Genomic DNA, 22,447 nt, shown 5'->3' with positions numbered 1-22,447 from the left:
CTGATGCCCATCTGAACTTTTCATTGAAGCAGAGTTGATCCCCAGCTTGCTGGTAACAATAGAGTGGAGGATATGCCGGACCATGAGGGTATAGATTGAGGTTGAGTGAAATTCTGCTGCTACCGATGGCGCACAGTGTCTCATGGTTGCCTAGTTTTGAATTGCTAGATCTGTTCAAAATCAATTCCATTTAGCATGGTTGTAGTGCCACTAAACCCATTGGATGGTTTCCTCAATGTCAAGGCAGGACTTCATCTCCACAAGAACTGTGCTGTGGTGACTCCTTCCAATACCGTCATGGACAGATACATCTGTGACAGGTAAATTGGTGAGAATAAGATCAAATAGGTTTTATCTCTTGTTGGTTCCCTCATTATATGCCGCATACCCACAGTCTAGTAGCTATGTCTTTAGGACATGGCCAGATCAGTCAGTAGTTTTTTTTTCATTCACTTATTGGATGTGGGCATCATTGGCTAGACCAGCATTTATTGCCCATCCCTAGTTGCCCTTGAGAAAGTGATGATGAGCTACCGTCTTGAAGTGCTGCATTCCATGTGTGCAAGTACACCCTCATGCTGTTAAGGAAGGGGTTCCATGATTTTGACCCTTCGCCAATGAAGGAATGGTGATATATTTCCAAGATGTGGAGATGCCGGCGTTGGACTGGGGTAAACACAGTAAGACGTTTAACAACACCAGGTTAAAGTCCAACAGGTTTATTTGGTAGCAAAAGCCACACAAGCTTTCGAAGCTCTTAGCCCCTTCTTCAGGTGAGTGGGAATTCTGTTCACAAACAGAGCTTATAAAGACACAGACTCAAATTACATGAATAATGGTTGGAATGTGAATACTTACAACTAATCAAGTCTTTAAGAAACGAAACAATGTGAGTGGAGAGAGCATCAAGACAGGCTAAAAAGATGTGTATTGTCTCCAGACAAGACAGCCAGTGAAACTCTGCAGGTCCACGCAACTGTGGGAGTTACAAATAGTGTGACATGAACCCAATATCCCGGTTGAGGCCGTCCTCATGTGTGCGGAACTTGGCTATCAGTTTCTGCACAGCGACTCTGCGCTGTCGTGTGTCGCGAAGGCCGCCTTGGAGAACGCTTACCCGAATATCAGAGGCCGAATGCCCGTGACCGCTGAAGTGCTCCCCAACAGGAAGAGAACAGTCTTACCTGGTGATTGTCGAGCGGTGTTCATTCATCCGTTGTCGCAGCGTCTGCATAGTTTCCCCAATGTACCATGCCTCGGGACATCCTTTCTTGCAGCGTATCAGGTAGACAACGTTGGCCGAATTGCAAGAGTATGCACCGTGTACCTGGTGGATGGTGTTCTCACGTGAGATGATGGCATCTGTGTCGATGGTCCGGCACATCTTGCAGAGGTTGCTGTGGCAGGGTTGTGTGGTGTCATGGTCACTGTTCTCCTGAAGGCTGGGTAGTTTGCTGCGGACAATGGTCTGTTTGAGGTTGTGCGGTTGTTTGAAGGCAAGAAGTGGGGGTGTGGGGATGGCCTTGGCGAGATGCTCGTCTTCATCAATGACATGTTGAAGGCTCCGGAGGAGATGCCGTAGCTTCTCCGCTCCGGGGAAGTACTGGACAACGAAGGGTACTCTGTCCACTGTGTCCCGTGTTTGTCTTCTGAGGAGGTTGGTGCGGTTTTTCGCTGTGGCGCGTTGGAACTGTTGATCAATGAGTCTAGCGCCATATCCTGTTCTTATGAGGGCATCTTTCAGCGTCTGGAGGTGTCTGTTGCAATCCTCCTCATCCGAGCAGATCCTGTGTATACGGAGGGCTTGTCCGTAGGGGATGGCTTCTTTAACGTGTTTAGGGTGGAAGTTGGAGAAGTGGAGCATCGTGAGGTTATCCGTGGGCTTGCGGTACAGTGAGGTGCTGAGGTGACCGTCCTTAATGGAGATGCGTGTGTCCAAGAATGCAACCGATTCCGGAGAGTAGTCTATGGTGAGCCTGATGGTGGGATGGAACTTGTTGATGTCATCATAGAGTTGTTTCAGTGATTGTTCACCATGAGTCCAAAGGAAGAAAATGTCATCGATGTATCTAGTGTATAGCATCGGTTGAAGGTCCCGTGCGGTGAAGAAGTCTTATTCGAACCTGTGCATGAAGATGTTGGCATATTGAGGTGCGAATTTGGTCCCCATGGCTGTTCCGTGTGTCTGGATGAAGAACTGGTTGTTGAAGGTGAAGATATTGTGGTCCAGGATGAAGCGGATGAGATGTAAAATTGCATCTGGAAACTGGCAGTTGTTGGCGCTGAGCACTGAGGCCGTTGCAGCAATGCCATCGTCATGGGGGATGCTGGTGTAGAGTGCCGAGACCTCCTCAGAAGACAAACACGGGACACAGTGGACAGAGTACCCTTCGTTGTCCAGTACTTCCCCGGAGCGGAGAAGCTACGGCATCTCCTCCGGAGCCTTCAACATGTCATTGATGAAGACGAACATCTCGCCAAGGCCATCCCCACACCCCCACTTCTTGCCTTCAAACAACCGCACAACCTCAAACAGACCATTGTCCGCAGCAAACTACCCAGCCTTCAGGAGAACAGTGACCAAGACACCACACAACCCTGCCACAGCAACCTCTGCAAGACGTGCCGGATCATCGACACAGATGCCATCATCTCACGTGAGAACACCATCCACCAGGTACACGGTACATACTCTTGCAATTCGGCCAACGTTGTCTACCTGATACGCTGCAAGAAAGGATGTCCCGAGGCATGGTACATTGGGGAAACTATGCAGACGCTGCGACAACGGATGAATGAACACCGCTCGACGATCACCAGGCAAGACTGTTCTCTTCCTGTTGGGGAGCACTTCAGCGGTCACGGGCATTCGGCCTCTGAGATTCGGGTAAGCGTTCTCCAAGGCGGCCTTCGCGACACACGACAGTGCAGAGTCGCTGTGCAGAAACTGATAGCCAAGTTCCGCACACACGAGGACGGCCTCAACCGGGATATTGGGTTCATGTCACACTATTTGTAACTCCCATAGTTGCGTGGACCTGCAGAGTTTCACTGGCTGTCTTGTCTGGAGACAATACACATCTTTAGCCTGTCTTGATGCTCTCTCCACTCACATTGTTTCGTTTCTTAAAGACTTGATTAGTTGTAAGTGTTCACATTCCAACCATTATTCATGTAAATTGAGTCTGTGTCTTTATAAGCTCTGTTTGTGAACAGAATTCCCACTCACCTGAAGAAGGGGCTAAGAGCTCCGAAAGCTTGTGTGGCTTTTGCTACCAAATAAACCTGTTGGACTTTAACCTGGTGTTGTTAAACGTCTTACGATATATTTCCAAGTCAGGATGGGGAGTGACTTGGAGGGCAACCTGCAGGTAGTGGTGTTTCCAGGTATCTGCTATTCTTGTCATGGTTGTGGGTTTGGAAGGTGCCACTTCAGGAACCTTGGTGAGTTCCCGCAGTGCATTTTATAGATGGTATTCATGCTGTCACTGGTAATCGGTAATGGAGGGATTGAATGTTTGTGGAAGGGGTAGCAATCAAATGGGCTGCTTTGACCTGGATGGTGTTAAGCTTTTTGAGTGTTGTTGGAGCAGTACTCACCCAGGGAAGTGGAAAGTATTCAATTACACTCCTGACATCTGCCTTGTAGATGGTGGACAGGTTTTGGGGAGTCAGGAGGTGAGTTATTCGACACAGCCTTCTTGGTCTTTGACCTGCTCTGGTAGCCAGAGTAATTATATGGCTGGTCTGGCTCAGTTTCTGATCAATGGTCACTCCCAGGAATTTGATAGTGGGATAATGCCGTTGAATGTCAAGGGACAACGGTTAGATCGTCTCTTGTTGAGGTTGGCTATTGTCTGGCACTTATGTGGCACAAATGTTACTTGCCACTTGTCAGCCCAAGCCTAGATATTGTCCAGGTCTTGCTGCATTTGGACATGGACTGCCTCAGTATCTGAGAAGACACAGATTATACTGGACATTGTGCAGCCATCAGTAAACATCCCCACATCTGATCTTATGATGGAAGGAATGTCATTGATGAAACAGCTAAGATGTTGGGCCTCGGACACTACACTGAGGAACTCCTGCAGTGATGTCCTGGAGCTGAGATAATTGATGTCCAATCATCTTCCTTTGGCTGACTCCAACCAGTGAAGGATTTTCCCACTGATTCCCATTGACTCCATTTTTGCTAGGGCTCCTTGATGCCACACTCGGGCAAATGCTGCCTTGATGTCAAGAGCTGTCACTCTCACCTCACCTCTGGCGTTTGAACCAAGGTTGTAATGAGGTCAGGAGTGTGACCCTGGAGGAACACAAACTGAGCATTAGTGAGCAGGTTATTTCTGAGTAAGTGCGCTTGATAATGCTGTTGATGACTCCTTCTATCACTTTTTACTGATGATCGAGAGTAAACTGATGGGGTGGTAATTGGCGACATTGAATTTGTCCTGTTTCTTGTGTATAGGACACACTTGGGCAATTTTCCACATTGCCGGGTAGGTGCCAGTGCAGTGGCTATACTGGAACAGCTTGTCTATGGGTGCGGCAAGTTCTGGAACCCCAGTCTTTAGTAGTATTGCTGGAATATTGTCAGGGCCCATAACCTTTGCAGAATCCAGTACCTTCACCTGTTTCTTGATATCCCATAGAGTGAATCGAATTGGCTGAAGTTTTAATATCTGTGCTGATGGGGACCTCCCGAGGAGGCCGAGATGGATCATCCACTTGGCACTTCTGGCTGAAGATTGTTGCGAATGCTTCAGCCTTATCTTTTGCACTGATGTTCTGGGCTCCTCCATCATTGAGGATGGGATATTTGTGGAGCCTCCTCCTCCAGTGAATTGTTTAATTGTCTACTATCATTCACGGCTGGATGTGGCAAGACTGCAGAGCTTAGATCTGATCCGTTGGCTGTGCAATCGCTCAGCTCTGTCCATTCCTTGCTGCTTATGCTGTTTGGCATGCAAGTAGTCCTGTGTTGTAGTTTCAACAGATTGACATCTGATTTTAAAAAATATGCCTGGTGTTGCTCCTGGCGTGCCCCCCTGCACTCTACACTGAACCCAGGGTTGGCTCGGTGGTATTGGTAGAGTGGGAGATTTACCAAGCCATGAGATTATGGATTGTGATTGAGTCCAACTCTGCTGCTGCTGATGACCCACAACGCCTCATGAATGTCCAGTTCTGAGATGCTAGATCTGTTTGAAGTCTATCCCATTTAGCATGGTGGTAGTGCCACACAACATGATGGAGGGTATCCACAATCTAAGGTTTGGACATTTGCTCCACAAGTACTGTGCAGTTGTCACTCATACCAATGCTGTCATGGACAGATGCATCTGCAGGCAGGTTGGTGAGGATGAAGTTGAGTATGTATTTATCTCTTGTTGATTTCCTCACCACCTGTCCCAGTCTAGCAGCTATGTCCCTTATGACCTGGCCCGCTCAATTCGTGCTGGTATTAGCGAGCCACTCCTGGTGATGGATATTGAAGTTCCCCCACCCAGAGTGCATTCTGCGCCCTTGCCACTTTTAGTGCTTCCTCCAAGTGGTGTTCAACGTGGAGGAGTACTGATTCACCAGCTGAGGGGGGAACGGTACGTGGTAGTCAGCAGGAAGTTACTTGCCTATGTTTGACCCGATGCAATTAGACTTCATGGGATGCAGAGTCAATGTTCAGGACTCCCAGGGCAACTCCCACTTGACTGTATACCACTCTACTGCCACCTCTACTAGGTCTGTCCTGACGGTGGAACATTGCAGGGTCGACAGGTGACCCAGATGGGTTTTTACGGCAATCAACAATGGGTTCATGGTCATCATTAGACGTTTAATTCTAAATTTTTAAAAATTCCATCATCTGCCATGATGGGATTTGAACCTGGTTTCCCAGGTCTCTGGATTACTAATCAAGCAACAATACCACTGTGCAACCGCTTCCCCGGTGGTGGTGACCTGCGACTTCATGGGTTCCAGTGTTAGTTATAGGGAGGAAGATGTATGAGTAGAATTATCACAGCTCTAGGATTCAGGCTGGTGCTTGCTCTCCTTCCGTGGAGAACAATTAAAAAGAAGTTTGAGTACTTGTCCACATTAGCAAAAAAAAAAGCCACCATGATATGACATGGCAAGTTCAGGAACACAGTAGAGAAATAAATATTCAAAGTAAATATTCAAAGTAAAAAGAAAATAAATGTTGTTATTGGCACAACTTAATTGTCAAGTGGAACAGCTTAAGTGTATGGTAGACATTAACCTGTACAACTGAAGAGAAATAAAAACTTCCCAAAATGAGACTAATCGCAATCTGAATCAAAGCTTTGGCTTGATCTGTGCAATAAAATCTCAAGTGAATTGGATTGCAAATGATGCTTTATACATGAAAAATAGGAATTGTAAAACAATGAGAAAATCTCCTTTTTTAGCAACAATCTATAGTAATTGTAAAACATATGGGGCAGAATTTTCCTTCTGGGGTTGGGAAATGGACATATGGACTGTTTCTGGGTTTCAGTCCAGCCCCGAGGGGAAACAGTCACAACCCACGACTTTCATAGAGGCAGACTGTTAATTGGCTAGAGGATAGATTAGGTCTCCAATTAGCAGCTGCAGGAAATGCAAGTGGCTCTTAAAGAATGCAGGCCTGATTTAACAACTCCTACCACATCAGCTATTATTGTGGCTGCCGTATTTGCTGGAGTAAAGACGGGGGACGTCTGGAACCTATGTCAGGGCCACCTCTCATTTTGTGGGTGGAGATCTGTGAGTATTCCTCAAAGAGAGGAAGGAGGTCCTCTTTCCTTAGCATGGTAGAAGGAGGCCAGCTCTCCCAGACCAAGTTAACCTGAATGGAAATTGCTGCAACAAGTAGATTGAGTCTGATCGATAGGAACTGGGCCTGGTACAGGAAGAGGTTCAGTGACATTCATTTTGGCAAGGTGACTATAATGCTGAACCCTCAGGACAGGCTTTGGGGTATTCACCCTCCAGCATCACCCCAACCAATGAGCCTTAGGCCTAATATAGCACCTGAATGTGTACCCAGGGTAGTTAATAATTTTTCAGTAAAGCTCAGTGCTGCTGAGGACCTGCCAGCACCGGCACATGCAGTTGCTCATGTATATGAGCTGTTGGCATTGGTCCTGGAGTCCAGAAATGTCTTATCTCTTTTTTTGTCCTTGGAAAAGAAACAGGCACATACTGCCATGAGAGCCTAGGTGGGAGGAGGGATTCCCCTACCTGTACAATGGAACTGGGAGCCATGGAGTTCGCTAGGGTTGCTGATGAAGAGCAAGTTGGGGAAGGCGAGAAGGACATCCCTGGTGGAGATGGTGAATACAAACTGTGATACTTGTATTAAGAGGATGCTTGCACTATAGTCCATCTGACAGCATGTTCAAGACTCAGCTGTATTGGGAAGTCTCTGCTCTGCAGAGGCTTCTGCTCCTCCAGGCTAGCTCTCATGATCTCTTCTTGTGTTTCCCATAGGTGCTAACATTGAGGTGATATGACAAACTCCTTCACCACCACCCGAAAAACTGATGGCAGAGTGGAGGTCAGACCAAGCACCAGCACATCTTACAAACGCACCCTGCACCAGCGCAAATACAGTACCTTCAGTGGGTCCTCGTGAGTGATTAGATAGGATGGCACGGGGTGATGAGTGAGTATGTCATGGATGAGCAGGAGGAGGTAAGAGAGACAGCTGTGGGCATTTCTCCCTCAAGGAGAGAGTACATCAACTGGGTGCAAATTCAGAGCCTCAGAAGTCACAGAAAGGGAGGCTCTGCTTAAATCAGCAGCAACAGATGTGGCTCCACATGTTGGAATTCCGTGAGGCATGGGATGAAAGTGGAGGCGTTCATTCCGCAGATACGAGCCTCCATAACTCGGGAGCTTGAGTACATGAACCCTTCCATTGAGCGAGTGACCAATCTCATGGAGAGCAATATGCAGCAGCACTTGGAATGAAGGCAGGAACTGCGCACTGACATTCACAGGATGTATACCACTCTGAGCCCATGATCAGTCAGTAGTGCTGGTGATGTAGAGATGTTTGGAGGGAATGCCAGTTGTGCCTGAGCTGGTGGTCCTTTCCAGCCATCCAGAGTACCAGCCAAGGGCTGAGATTGTCATGAGGGAGAATGAAGGTGCCACACTTGTTGGGCACCATTATCATCATCAATCTTCTTGGATCCTCTTACCGAGGGAGCATCCTCGCAGCAGGGCCCATGCCTGATGGAGGCTGCCTCTCCAATGATGCCAGTGGAGCAGCCTCTGGAGGTGTTCCCCCACCTGAGTACCTTCACAATGAGGTCAACTGCCACATGTGCTGAGACAAGTGAGCTGCTGCTACCACCTGATGCAGTGGCACATGGAGAGTACCACATAGAAGGAGGGTACCATGTTGCCTCACAATGCGCTGCTTGTCTTTTTGAGCACCTGCCTTCTCAAAAGGGAAGTCAGTGACCTGTAAGATGATGTGGTGTGCAGCTGTTTGAGAGACAAGGTCTGCAACTGTTTGTTGGAAGGAGCCAGCGGTGAAGAAGTTCAAGGGCAGCAACTTTGATGGCTACAGACAAGGCATGAAGAGCATTGCTGTGAGATGTGCAGTCTTGTGCAAATCTGTGACCATCTGCCTGTTGAGTTATAGAGTCAGAGGTTTACAGCACGGAAACAGGCCCTTTGGTCCAACTTGTCCATGCCGCCTTTTTTTTTTAAACCCCTAAGCTAGTCCCAATTGCCCGCATGTGGCCCATGTCCCTCTATACCCAGGCAAGTGCAGCACTGGTGTTCAGTCATCTCCAAGTAACTCTGTCTTTGGTGGAAAATTCTATGCTGCCGTATTGTCTCCATTGCCTTATTGCCCTTTGTCCCCTTCATCTACTCGCCTGATGCCCAGGGCTTTGCTTCTCTGTGGAAGATGTTGCTTATCATTGCCATGGACCCAAAATCAGAAAGTCACAGTCCTGTTGACTCTCACCCCTCTGCCCCTTCCTTCCGCTCAGCTGGTCTACCAATTAAGGTTGGAAGCTACTTTATGCCCCCATGATGGCAGCATGACGACTGCCCTTGCACTGCCCAAGCACTTACTGATCACTTTCCCTGCAACCCGTGCTGTGCTAATGGCTGAGGTCAGCTTTGCACCGTTCCAGCTTGCATGGGGTCACTTGATTCCCTGTGTTGTCCAAGACTGGTTCCCCCACTGTGAATCTGCGACCATTCACTTAGTCTGCCCCAGACCCAATGTGCAGCCCATGCACCTGCACCAAAACCTGAATATGACCCTGAATGATCTCTATAATGATCTTAATTACTGTTATTGTCGTTTCGGGGCCACTGCTCCCTCCCCCTGCCCTGGTGAAACCAGGGCATTTGTCATCGGCAGTCTTTCTAACCCATGCCTGTCTCAGACCTTGTCAGGATCTAAAATCCTGGCATGGTTTTTAATGGCTTGATGTTGGGCTTTCAATGCTTTTCATTTGAACATAAAGCACTGTTTTGCAGATGTTTATATTCAGAAACTGCAACCATCAAGATCATTTTAGCCAATATTTTTAAAATAATTATGCAGTACCTTCTTAAACAACTGTTGAACGTCTGAAATTCTTTATGCGAGTTCTATACTCTGTATATCCACAGCCTCACTTTATTTATTCTTGACGTGAACTGGACCTATTTAAAAACACCCGGGATAACCATCAGAAATTTATGTGGCTACCAAGGCAATAATCAAATCTTCACCAAGAGGTTTTCATCTGTTGGAAGACGAGTACAGCAACATTTTAATTTAAACCTTGCACAGATTGTGAGACAGCGTCAGTCACACTATCACCAATCTATACATTTTCAGAAGAATTTGCCGGATGAGGAATTTAAGTAACTTGAAGGAAAGCTTTCCACAGGGAAGATTACAAACTAGGAAGGATTTTACTGACAATTTCTCCGAAGTTAAGAATTTGCTCTATTCCATGGAAGAGAACAAGGTTCCCACTGACATTTATTATTTTGAGTCACATTCACTCACAATCTGCTCATTGTTCAAACAAAACAGTCCACATTTCAAGTTAAAAAGAATGATTTTTCTAATTCAGATTCTGAAATACCATCCTAAAATTTTTAAGATTGAAATACTTACTGAACAACATTTGCAGTATTCCTGGTCCTTATATAGTCTAAAGAATAATAACCATCAGGCAACCTCTCAATATGAATGCACGATGGTCGCTTTTAAGAAACACTTTAGTCTACTGATATAATTCTGTACTTTTTCAATAGGGCATTGCAGAATCTTAGAAACCCTACAGCACAGAAAGAGGCCATTCGGCCCATCGCGTCTGCACCGACCACAATCCCACCCATGCTCTACCCCCATATCCCTAGATATTTACCCACTAATCCCTCTAACCTACGCATCCCAGGACACTAAGGGCAATTTTTTAGCATGGCCAATCAACCTAACCCGCACATCTTTGGACTGTGGGAGGAAACCGGAGCACCCGGAGGAAACCCACGCAGACACGAGGAGAATGTGCAAACTCCACACAGACAGTGACCCAAGCCGGGAATCGAACCCAGGTTCCTGGAGCTGTGAAGCAGCAGTGCTAACCATTGTGCTACCGTGCCGCCCCTCCTCCTCCCAGCTTAGAAAACACTTTAATCATTTTGTTAACCTGTCCTGATTATCAAGTTGCCTTCTGGATAAATGGCACAGTGGCACAGTGATTAGGACTGCTGCCTTACAGCGCTAGGGATCCGGGTTCAATTCTGGCCTGGGGTGACTGTGTGGAGTTTTCACGTTCTCGCCTTATCTGTGTGGGTTTCCCCCAAGTGCTTTGATTTGCTCCCACACTCCAAAAATGTACGGGTTAGGTTGATTGGCCATGCTAAATTGCCCCTCAGTATCGGGGGTCTTGCAGGGTAAATACGTGGGGCTACGGGGATAGTTCTGGGTGGGATTTTTGTTGGCGCAGGCCTGATGGCTAAATGGCCTTTTCTGCGTTGTAGTGATTCTATGAAAATTCTACCACAGCGTATTTGTATTGAAATGACAACATCTTTTCCAAGTGTATTAATTTTTGAGTAGCTCTTGTATTGAAACAGGACGATATGTTATTTAGTGCAGATCAAAGGAATTCTTAGTCACATCATTTTGTGTATGATTGTCCATGCTCATGTCTGTAGCAGTAACATTTATGTAGTGTCTTTATCAGAAACAACATCCCAAGATGCTTCACAGATGAACGTCTGGTGAACTGGAGAGGGAGATTTTGGGGGAAATGACTGGACATTTAGTTTAAGAAATGGGTTTTAAGGGAGGCCCTAAATGAGGAAATAGTAGTGGAGAGGTTCTGGAGGGGAATTTGAAATCAAAGGTGGAGGCATGACTGCATTTGGTGGGATGAAGGGACTGAAGGATGCTCAAGTACAAGAGATGGTGATATCAAGTATTTTTTATTTTGTTTCGAGCCAGTTATCTTCTCTCTGAAAGCCATTAACTTTGGTTGGAGTGTGGTTCTATGGATGCTGGTCACTCCTTGCTACTTTGCCTAAGTGACTATTCTACAGGTGTGAACATCATCAGTAGTTATAGATTGAGGTCATGTTGGAAAGTGACTGTTGAACCTATTTTGACCTTCCCCCAACACTGACAGACACCCACACTTGCCAACAAATGCCTTCTAGTGGATGATTTTCCCCTCGCCAGCTCAGGGGCTACTGACAACAAATTTAACATTTTCTACCACAAATGATTAAATTACTCCTTTATTACTTCAAGTAATAAAGCTACTCCTAAATTAATAATGTTTAATTTGAGGACAGTCCTGCAAGACTGAATTGTGTATCATCATTTTTTCTGGGCTATAACCAGGTAGTAGAGATGAAAAATTGGAGTTTATAATCCCAATGTTTCAACTGTAAAGTCACCTATGAATGGAGTCCAGAATATTTAAGTATCAGAATGTTGAAGCCATCAGGCCTGCGCCAACAAAAATCCCACCCAGAACTATCCCCGTGAGGGAAATTAGTTTTGAAGGGGGAAGTCTTGCGAAAATGTTCTTTACCATGGCTTTAGCATCAAAGGCATGTCTACATTGAGCATACATGAGTTGACCAAACTTGAATAGAACATTCTCTAGTTCATTAACTGGGTGGAAAAAAGTTTCTGATAGTTTACTGTTGAGCAGACATTACATTTTAAAACTTGTGAATCTTTGGATGAGTTATGTAAATCTTCTGCTTAGCTACTTCATTAAAAATTCATCCTAAAGCTTTGCTATTACTTTTAGGGCTGCATTTTATGTGCCCCTGCCTGGTGTGCTTCGGAAGGGGGAGCAGGGACATGTAAAATAAGTCAGGTGCCCATCCTACCACCTTCCCGCTCAGCCCCATATTCAGTCAAGGGGAAACTGCCCATGCCATGAAATGGTTCTCATGGGAGGGGTGATTTCCTTAACAACTTTTTCAAAGGAAATGGAGGGGTATTATCTTTGGGGTGAGGCCCTTTGCCTATCAGGGGCAATCATTCCTAAGACAGTTCCCATCCCATTTCTTCCTACCCACCTGTTGGATAAAACACACCATACCATCCCCTTCCATTCTCCTTCCTAAAGTGCCCAAATCCTCCCCAAGCCAAGATCTCGGACTTTCCTGACTCCATGTTCCATGGGTCACCTTTTTCCTGGTTGCAATCCCAGCAGGGCCCACTAAAGGGCTCTTGGCACTGCCAGGACGGCTGGAGCTGTTGGCCAAATCTGATTGATAGGCAGCTCCCTAGGGCCTGCCCACAGCGCATTAAGGGTATGAATTGGCTCCATGCTGGCTTTCCTTCAGTTGGGGGGGGGGGGTGCACGATCTGTCTGCCCCCTTGTAATATGCTGCCCTTAGTTGCTGAGGCAATTATTTTACCCAGACTCCTCTGGTTTCAGTACATTGATTCAGGTATAACCACAGCAAAATATTCTCTCAAGAAATTTATAAAGACTCTCCTAACTCAGATAACAAGTAATCCAAATTAAGTGGATGTAATTCACATTTTATGAATCAAGTCACATGATGCTGAAGCTGAAGTAAATCTTATGAGATAATCCTTTGTTGATCTAGAGAAAGTAGTTCTCTGGATGCTAAACAAAGGGAATTAAATTGAATTCAGCGGGGCTGCAGCATGGGCTGCGATGGATCAGGTGCTCATTATAACCTGTGCCCCATTTTGCGTTCCATAATAAGTCAAATCGGACTAGCTGTATAGTGGGAAGGTGACCCATTACCACAAAGGGTGTACCTCCTGCCCAAGTTTATTATTTCCACTCCCAAAGTTTATTATTTTTTTTGCGTTTAGGTTTGGTGACTTCCTCGTCCACAAAATCCAAGATTTTTGTGGGAATGGGCTAACGGGTGAAATTGAGTCAGAAATTAATCGTGGAGCTCTCAAAGAAAAGTAGCTGATGATGTAGTGAGATTTCCTCCAGTTCTGACTGTGGCTACTGGGCCGTACAAAAGTGCACCCAGAAGCCAGGAAACTTACTCCCAGGTGCCATTGAACCAGCTGCTGGATATTCGAAAAGAACTTCCCAAAGATAGTTTCCATACTCTTCTAATGCTGTGCAGTGGAGCAAAATCAGATTGCTCCCTGTCACTCACATAGCTGAAATTTAATGGAGGTGATGGCCTAGTGGTATTATCACTAGATTAATAATCCAGAAACTTAGGTAATGTTCTGGGGACCTGGGTTTGAATCCTGCCATGGCAGATGGTGGAAATTGAATTCAATAAAAATATCTGGAATTAAGAATCTACTGATGACCATGAAACCGTTGTCGATTGTCGGAAAAACCAATCTGGTCACTAATGTCCTTTAGGGAAGGAAATCAGCCGCCCTTACCTGGTCTGGCCTACATATGACTCCAGAACCACAGCAATGTGATTGACTCTCAACTGCCCTCGGGTGATTAGGGAAAAGGCAATAAATGCTGGCCAGCCAGCGGCGCACACGTTCCATGAATGAATTTAAAACAAAAAGAGAACTCGTGAGTAAGGAATTAAAATCCATATATTGGTGATCTGAGATACTGTATAAATATGCAATCTGCATTTTAAGCAAAACAAGTAGTTAGAGACAACAGTTCATTAGTTCCTCAGCATGAGATAATGTATACAGGTAAATGTTACAGTAAGTAGCTGCTCTGAAGTAACAATCGTGAGATAACTAATTTCTGTATCTTACATTTTGAATTGAGAATTCAGTTCATACTACAGTTATCGTTACATTTCTAAACTAATTTCGTATACAATTTGTTGCCAAGTTAGGAAAACGTAAATACATAAACGTGTCGTTATTTCTGAAATACATTGACATATAGGATATTTAAAAAGTCATGAACAGCACCAATGAATGTTATCATTACAAAACTGTGAAATGTTTAGAAAATTACTTTCATAGTGTAGTGTTTTATTACACCAATAGCATTACAGGCTAGTAAAGTAATTTTTAAGATTTTCTTAAAAATAAGGCCAGGGATAACTATTTCTTATTTCCTTTATTTAAAGAGCTTCCTGGTCCCTGGGGTAACTGCAGACGGTGCCAAACAGAAGGTACACAGAGGTTTTCCCATCAGCCATTGAGTTGGTCAAGATTTGCAAGAGTTTTCAAGTTCAAATTGATAACAGAGAGCTGCTTTACATAGATTCTTCCTAATTTTAATTTTCAAAACACTTCAGAATCTTTAATGATGTCTCATGCCAGCAAACTTATTGAGCAACAAATCACTCAGACCACAGGTCCATTGGAAAAAAATAATGCGAAGGATGATGAGCTAACTGCTGACTTAGAAAAAAGGAGCAGAAGTGGTATAATAAATGAGCCAATAAGCAAAGTCCTAAAGAAACCTCGTTCGTCAACACGCTTTTCTACATTTGGCAGTTCCAGCTCAATGAATGGGCAATTGCAGAATGGAAGTATTTTAGTATATGGTAAAGAATCAACAGGTGTTCAAAACAGTATTACCTCAAAGCATAAAAGAGTCTCTCATATGCTAGACAAATCTCTGGAAAGCTCATCAGAAGTACAGAATGAAGTACACATTGCTTCTTCAGATCTTCAAAAGCAGGTGGAACCTGAGCATATTTTCCTTTCGAGTGAGCGAGAAGCTGGCATTTCTGACATGGAGGTGGTATCCGCTGCTGAAGCAATAAGCAGTCCTGTTGATTTACCCTTCATGGGTGGCATTCCATTGAATCCAGGTGTTTTTATTATGACTCCTGCTGGGATATTCATGGCAGATAGTGCACTTCAGATGGCCGGTCTGGTAGAATATCCGTTGCAGAATGACCTTGCTTCAGCCATTCATTCTGGAAAAAAGAAGAGAAAGAGATGTGGCATGTGTGAGCCCTGCAGAAGAAGATTAAATTGTGAGGAATGCAGTAGCTGTAGAAATCGCAAAACTGGCCACCAAATTTGCAAACTGCGAAAATGTGAGGAACTTAAAAAAAAACCAACAGCAGCATTGGAGGTAAGAGCAGCTCTATAAAGGTTTTTGTTCAAATAATTTTTTCTTCAAAAGTGAGAAAATTAGGGTAAAATGATTCAAAATGCATCTATGTATGCGGAGAAATAATTTCAATGTTGTGAAATGCTGCTTTTTAATGGATATGCTTGAATGATTTATGCAGTCCTCAGCATATTGGGGTTGTGGTTAATATCTTCCATATATCTCTGACAATTACATAATTGTAATTATACAGCATATATCTTTTAGGAGCGCAGATTCTGCTTAGGTGAAAACGTCATTAATTCATGTATTTGTGCAGAAGGCAAGATGTTCTGCTTCCGGAATTTATTTTCAGCTTCTGGGTGGCATGGTGGCAAAGTGATTAGCACTGCTACCTCACTGTGCCAGGGACCCAGGTTTGATTCTGGTCTTGGGGGACTGTCTGGGTGCAGTTTGCACGTTCTCCCTGTGTCTGCATCAGTTTCCTCTGGGTGCTCCAGTTTCCTTCCACAGTTCAAAGATGTGTAGGCTAGGTGGATTACCATGGTAAGTACACGGGAGTATAGGGTGGACAATAAGGCCTGGGTAAGGTGCTCTTTCGGAGAGTCGGTACAGACTCGATGGGCCTCCTTCTGCACTGTAGGGGTTCTATGGTTCCATAGTTCTGTAAAACCACATTTTCTTGAGATCTGCATCTGTGAAAAATGCTGGTCCTTTTAAGAGCACACCAGAACCAATTTAGTAGGTGATGATCATTGAAGCTTGTATTTAAGAACTGGGGTTTTTTTTCTCAGTGTTTCTGGACTGTGGGAGGATTCTAATGGGTTGAATGGAAAGCAGTGTGTGCACACTGAACTACAATGTCACAATAGAACAGTTGTGAATCATCAGGATGTTTTCTGTTGCCTTACTCCATAAATGGATATTCACCGGTTTGACAGTCTGAACCATTAACTACTAACTCTTGATCCACAGTCATATAAGATATATATATATTTAAAATTCTGAATGCTGTAAACAACTATTTTTGAAAAGATAAGCACAAATAATATCATTTTCCTTCAGCACCAATATTGGTTCCTTGCTGCTACATTGTCTATTAAGCAAAATAGAGAGAACAATGTCTTCTTTTGATGAAAGGACTATATTTTAAAGGTTTAATTATTTGAAATTTTATATCTAAAGACTAATTTGCCATGTGGCAAGTGTTCTATTAATAGTAATGGAAAAATGTATTCCCAAGAATAGAAGAGACATGCAGTATGTTGCAGGAATTGCACCTGTTACTGAGAAAATTATAATATACACACGTGATTTTTAAAATGTGAACAGTTATCAAACCCTAACTTCCAGTCTTGAATGTCTCTTTTTGTCATTGAAGTTTCTGTTTCACTTTCCAGCTGTATATTTTGATATTTGTTTCATATCTTCTGCTGACATGTTCCCATCGGGATTCAAATCGCAAGGAAATAATTTGAACTCTGGACAAAGGTGTATATCAAATGATATTTGTTCTTTATACATTGGTCAGGATTGAAGTCAATGGGGTTGAAAATTGGGAGATGTTTGTGGGGTGGGCAGTCAAATAGCACCTTTTTGCACTATTGCTCAAAGTCATTTGGTTCACTAACATCCTTTTTAGGAAAGGAATTCTATTATCCTTACCTGGTCTAGCCTACATGTGAGTTCAGATCACAGAACTGTGGTAGACTCTTGACTGCCCCCTGAAATGCCATAACAAGCCAGTTGGCTGTACCAAATTTCTACCAAAAAAGCATAATAAAAACAAAACCGGCTAGATCGTTCGGCTTTGACCTGCGCATCTGATTTGGATACAACAAAGTAACAGTCAACCCGATGAAGTCCTCCTCACTAACATGAGGACTTGTACCAAAATATTGGGAGAGCTGTCCCATAGACAGACAAAAGCAAAGTACTGAGTTGCTGGAAGTTGGGAAAAAAACAGAAAATACTTTTAAAAACTCGTATCAAGCAGCATCCATGGAGTAGTTAATGTTTCAGGTCAATGACCTTTTGTGATGAAAAGTCATAGAAATAAAACATGAACTGTTTTTCTCTCTCCTCCGCTGCCTGAATTGCTGTGTGACAGCCTGGCAAAGTCATGCTCTCACTATATTCTTTCTCCTCCATGACCACCTCTGGGTTTGTCCTCTCTCATCAGCAGGACAGAATTGCCAGAGTTGAGGGCACAGTGGTGTACCATAGTGAGGGTGTTGCTCTGGGAGTCTGCAGCTTTAGCTCTACACTTTATGAAGTTTCATGGCAACTGGTCAAACATGGGAAAGGAAACTTGCTAATTACCACTTACTATCGTCCTTCAGCTGATGAATTAATGTTCCACTATGTTACAAACCACTCGGAAGAAGCACTGATGGCAGGAAGGGCACAATGTACAGGATGGTGGGTGGCCTCAGTATTCATCATCAAGAGTGGCTTGGTACCATCACTACTGACCAAACTGTTTGGGTTCTGAAGGGGAAACTGGGCCTGCGGTAGTTGGTGAGAGAACCAAAACCAGAGACAAAAAGCCTACTTGACCTCATCTTCACTGAACTACCCGTGGTAGATGAATCAGTCCACAACAGTATTCATATGAGACCAAATCCTATTTTCACACCGAAGACACCTGCATCATGTTGTTTGACACTAGCACTGTGCTAAATAGAATAGATACAGAACAGATGCAGTGGCCATGAGGCAAATGCATTTCATTGCAATCTGTAACTACATTGCCCAACATATCCTTCACTCCGCCATTACCATCAAGCTAGGAGATCAACTCTTGATCAATGAGGAGTGTAGAATTGCATGCCTGAGGAAGCAGCCAACATTCCTAAAGGTGAAGTGCCAATCTGGTGAAGCTACAAGGGAGGATTACATACGTGCTAAACAGCTGAAGCAGCGTGACGTAAACAAAAGTAAATAATCTCACAGCCATTGGATCAGATCAAAGCTCTGCAATCCTGCCACAGTTCTGGAGCAGTGAATAATTAAACAACAAACAGGAGGAGGCTCTGTGAACATTTAGTGATGGTGGAGCCCATCATGTGAGTGCAAAAAAAGGGTTTGTAATTATCTTTAGCCATAATTGCCAAGTGGATGGTCCAACAATGGCTTTTTCTCATCAAAATCAGTTTTCAACCAATTCAATTCACTCGACGTGAAAGCAAGAAAAAGGTGTGTGGACTGGATACATCAACGGCTATGGGCTTTGACAATATCCTGTTTGTAGCACTCAAGATATGAATTTGAGAATGAACCACGCCTCTAGCCAAGGTGTTCCTGTACAACTACAACACTGGTATCTACCAAAGTAGAAAATTACCCAGCTATGTCTTATCCACAAAAAGCAGGACCAATTCCCACCTCATCAGCTGACTCTTAATTATCAACAAAGTGATGGAAGGGGTTGTTGACAATAAGGTCACACTTGCTTATCAATAACCTGTTAATTGATGCTCAGTTTGGACTCCACCAGGGCCAGTTGGCTCCAGATCTCATGACAGCCTTAGTCCAAAAGTGGACAAAAGAGCTGAATCCCAGAGGTGATGCAAGAGTGACTGCCCTTGACATCACGGCAGCATCTGGTCAAGTGTGGCATCAAGGAGTCCTAGTAATATTAAAATTAATAAAAATCAGGGAAAATCACTCCACTGCCTGGAATCATCGCTAACGCAAAGGAAGATGGTTGAGGTTGCTGGAGGCCAATCAACTCAATCCAAGGACATTGCTCAGGGTGGTGTCCTGGGCACAATCATCTTTAGCTTCTGCATCAACGGCCTTCCATCTGTTATTATATCAGAGGTGCTCACTGGTGACAGCAGTGTTTAGCTCTATTAAGCACTTGAATAATGAAGCAGTTCATGCTGGCATGCAGTAAGACCTGGGTAATGTTCAGCTTTGACTCCTCAGTGGCCAGCAACATTTGTGCCACACAAATATTACCATCTTCAAGAGAGAGTCAAGTCACCTCTCCTTTTACATTCAGTGGCACTGCCATTATAGAATTCCCCGCCATCAATATTGCAGGCATTGCCATTGACCTAAAATGTAACTGGACCTGCCACATAAGTACAGTGGTTACAAGAACAGGTCAAAGGCTGGGAATTCTGCAGTGAGTTACTCACCGCCTGATTCCCCAAAGCCTTCCCCAGAGGCATAAGTCAGGAGTGTGATGGAAGACTCTCCACTTGCATGGATGAATGGAGTTCCAACAACACAAGAGGTTCAATGTCATCTAGGGTAAAGCAGTTTAGTTGATCAGCACCCAATTCCCCACTTTAACCACTCCTTCCCTCCACTGCATTGCAGCAACTTGCCATGGCTTCTTCTGCAACACCTCCCAAACCCATGACCTCTGATACCTAGAAAGGTAAGGACAGCAGATGCAAGGGAACCATCTCCAAGTTAGACTCCAACCTGACTTAGAAATACATCCTTGTTCATTCACCATTGCTGAATCAAAATTCTGGAATTCCCTACACAACACAGACTGCAGTGGTTTAAAAAGATGGCCAACCACCAGCTTGTCAAAGGCAATTGGGGATGGACAATAAATGCTGGTCTTGCCAGTGATTCCCAGATTCTATGAATAAAAAAATCTCATTGCCCCCAAGAAAGTGATAATGTGTAGTGGCAAATGTAGAGGCCAGGTGCATGACCCTGGAATAAATAGGATGTGTTGTGCATTTGCCAACCCTTTATTTTGTAGATGATATTGCAAAGTTTTACTAGACTAGCTTCTGGAGTAAGGTAATTTTACAAAGAAATTAAAAAAGATGATACACCGGTTTACGTTTGTGCTTGTGTGGTCATGGTGGCAGAACATATTGATGTGATAGCATGCAACACTGCAGTATTAGAACGAGGATTCCTGATGGTTCTCCCACAAAGTGATCTCTGTCTGGCCACCTGTAGAGCTATCAAATGTAGCAGAATTGCCAGAAAGGGAAAACGGCAAGAGAAAATCGAACTGCCACAGTAGTGAAGATGCAGAAGTTCATTTGATATTGTATTCTGACAAATTGGATAGTACAAAACAAATCTGTATATATTTTAATGTTTACTCATATGAACAGAAATGTTGGTTCATAACACTGTTTTTGCACTGTACATCAAGTCCTAAATAATTTAAAGAGAATTTGAGGAAAATAGTTTATAAAATACACTAATGTTTTTATTGACTGCAATTAAACAATTCTATTTCGGAGTAGAGTCACTGGCCACAATCAGTAATCCGGGTGCAAATTGCACCCAAACTTGTACTGGTTTTGAGAAGTTTCTTTTTCTTCCAGTTTCCACTCAAACCTTTTTGCATATCACCAAATGCAAAATCTACACAAGTGGGAAGTATTTAGAATTTTTTTCAAAAATTGCTTTAAAAACACTTTTTGAGTGGCAACTTGGTAAGTTGTTTAATACATATGTGGTCTTCACAAATAATCATGATCATTTTTGTCCAGTCGCAACTTATGAGCAAAACTCTTTTGAATAAGCGAGAACGGTTTTCAAAAAAACTAGACAGAATCATTTACTAGCGTGTACAATGGGCAGTTTCCCAGTTAAAGTTATATATTCAAACTCTTGCCATCTTAATTTTAAGAGCCTCGTCAAAGGATCGTAAACAGATGCATTTAGTAGGAATTAACAATCTCAATTAATTCAACATGGAGGCAAGGCCAGTTTTGTGGACAGGGACGGCCTCTGGCGCAATGTTTTTTTAAAACCAGCATAAAGGGCTGATTTACACCAAACATAATTTATGCGTGATGTTCTATAATCTTCAGAACTTTTTTGGTCAACTGGGTGAATTGCACTGAACAATGCCACAAGAAACTCCAGATCCCAATCACTTGTCGGTGGAGGTTTAGGGGGAGCCATGAAATTACACAATTGTCATGTTCATTCAGATTTTTGAGACCAAAATAAAAAAAATAAGCTGTTTAAATGCAGTGGTTTTATTGGACTTTATTATAAATTTAAACAAAAATAGTTTGAAAGTTGTATTTATTAATTTTCCTGACACTGCTGTACTTGATTGAAGGAAAGTGTTGACCAGTTTATATAGACTATGGCTGTGGCAAATCATATAATGTTTATTTTGTGTGGAGCAAAGTAGAAAAGAAGGTTAATTATTGTCATGAAACCTTGTGTCATTGAAGCCAGACTACTTGACATGTTAACGAATGGTGTAACTGTTGTTGCAAAGCATGTCATTGAAAATAAAGCAATTGTCATGAGGTGCAACTGGATTTTATCAATTACTTGCAAATCTTTCATGATACTGCTCTATACTAGAATAAGGATATTCTTGATATCCAATAGTGGTCTAAAATAAAAATCGCATCATGCATTTTTAGAAAAGAGGTGATTTTCACAAAAAAAGGCTTTACCTTCTATTAACTATAAATGAGGCAGAGTTCTGGCCTTGATAAGTCTCATTTCTAATTTTCTTTTTTTGAGTAGTTTTGTTTTTGTTAGTGGCCCAACAAATACTCGAGACAGAGGATGGAATTTTATCACCTGTCGAGGGAGGGAGCAGAACATGCGGCAAGCCTTTCAGAAGTTCATTGACTTCGGCGGGACTGGAAAATCCCATCGGCGGGAGTGGGGGGGGTGGGGGGGGGGTGTGAGAGGCGTAAAATTCTGCCCAAAGAAATTGCTAAACAATTCTTGGTCTGTGCTGAGTCACCTTCAGCTGATCTTAGTGAGTGTATTACAGTTCACTCCCAAAACCCTTGGATTAGAGACAGGAAATCAAAGCATTGCGGAGGATATTAAGTAAGGTGTGGATCAGCTTTAGGACTCCTCATGATTGAATAGTCCACCAGCGTTCACTGTTAAAGCTCATGCACAAAACCTAGCTACTTAGACAAGGTGCTGAGGACAAAGAAAAATCTGTACCTGTGGCACCCTTGGGAGCCATCTCTTTC

The 22,447-nt window shown here is 43.7% G+C and overlaps 1 protein-coding gene across 2 annotated transcripts in view; it reads left to right on the top strand.

The window, feature by feature from the left end:
- Window positions 1-22,447, top strand: part of LOC144505129 (CXXC-type zinc finger protein 5-like) — a 36,311-nt gene that overhangs the window by 9,111 nt on the left and 4,753 nt on the right. The window contains exons 2-3 of one of the 2 annotated variants that reach the window (XM_078231018.1): window positions 7,495-7,561; window positions 14,554-15,515. In XM_078231018.1, the coding sequence (XP_078087144.1) occupies window positions 14,733-15,515 (783 nt within the window). In that variant the 5' untranslated portion in view covers window positions 7,495-7,561; window positions 14,554-14,732. The remainder of the gene's footprint in view (window positions 1-7,494; window positions 7,562-14,553; window positions 15,516-22,447) is intronic. The other variant, XM_078231019.1, reaches the window with a different exon arrangement.

Source organism: Mustelus asterias, chromosome 16 (genome assembly GCF_964213995.1).
Source record: "Mustelus asterias chromosome 16, sMusAst1.hap1.1, whole genome shotgun sequence".
NCBI lineage: Eukaryota > Metazoa > Chordata > Chondrichthyes > Carcharhiniformes > Triakidae > Mustelus > Mustelus asterias.
The sequence above is the reverse complement of the archived record's forward strand: the minus strand, read 5'-3'. Positions and strand labels throughout refer to the sequence as shown.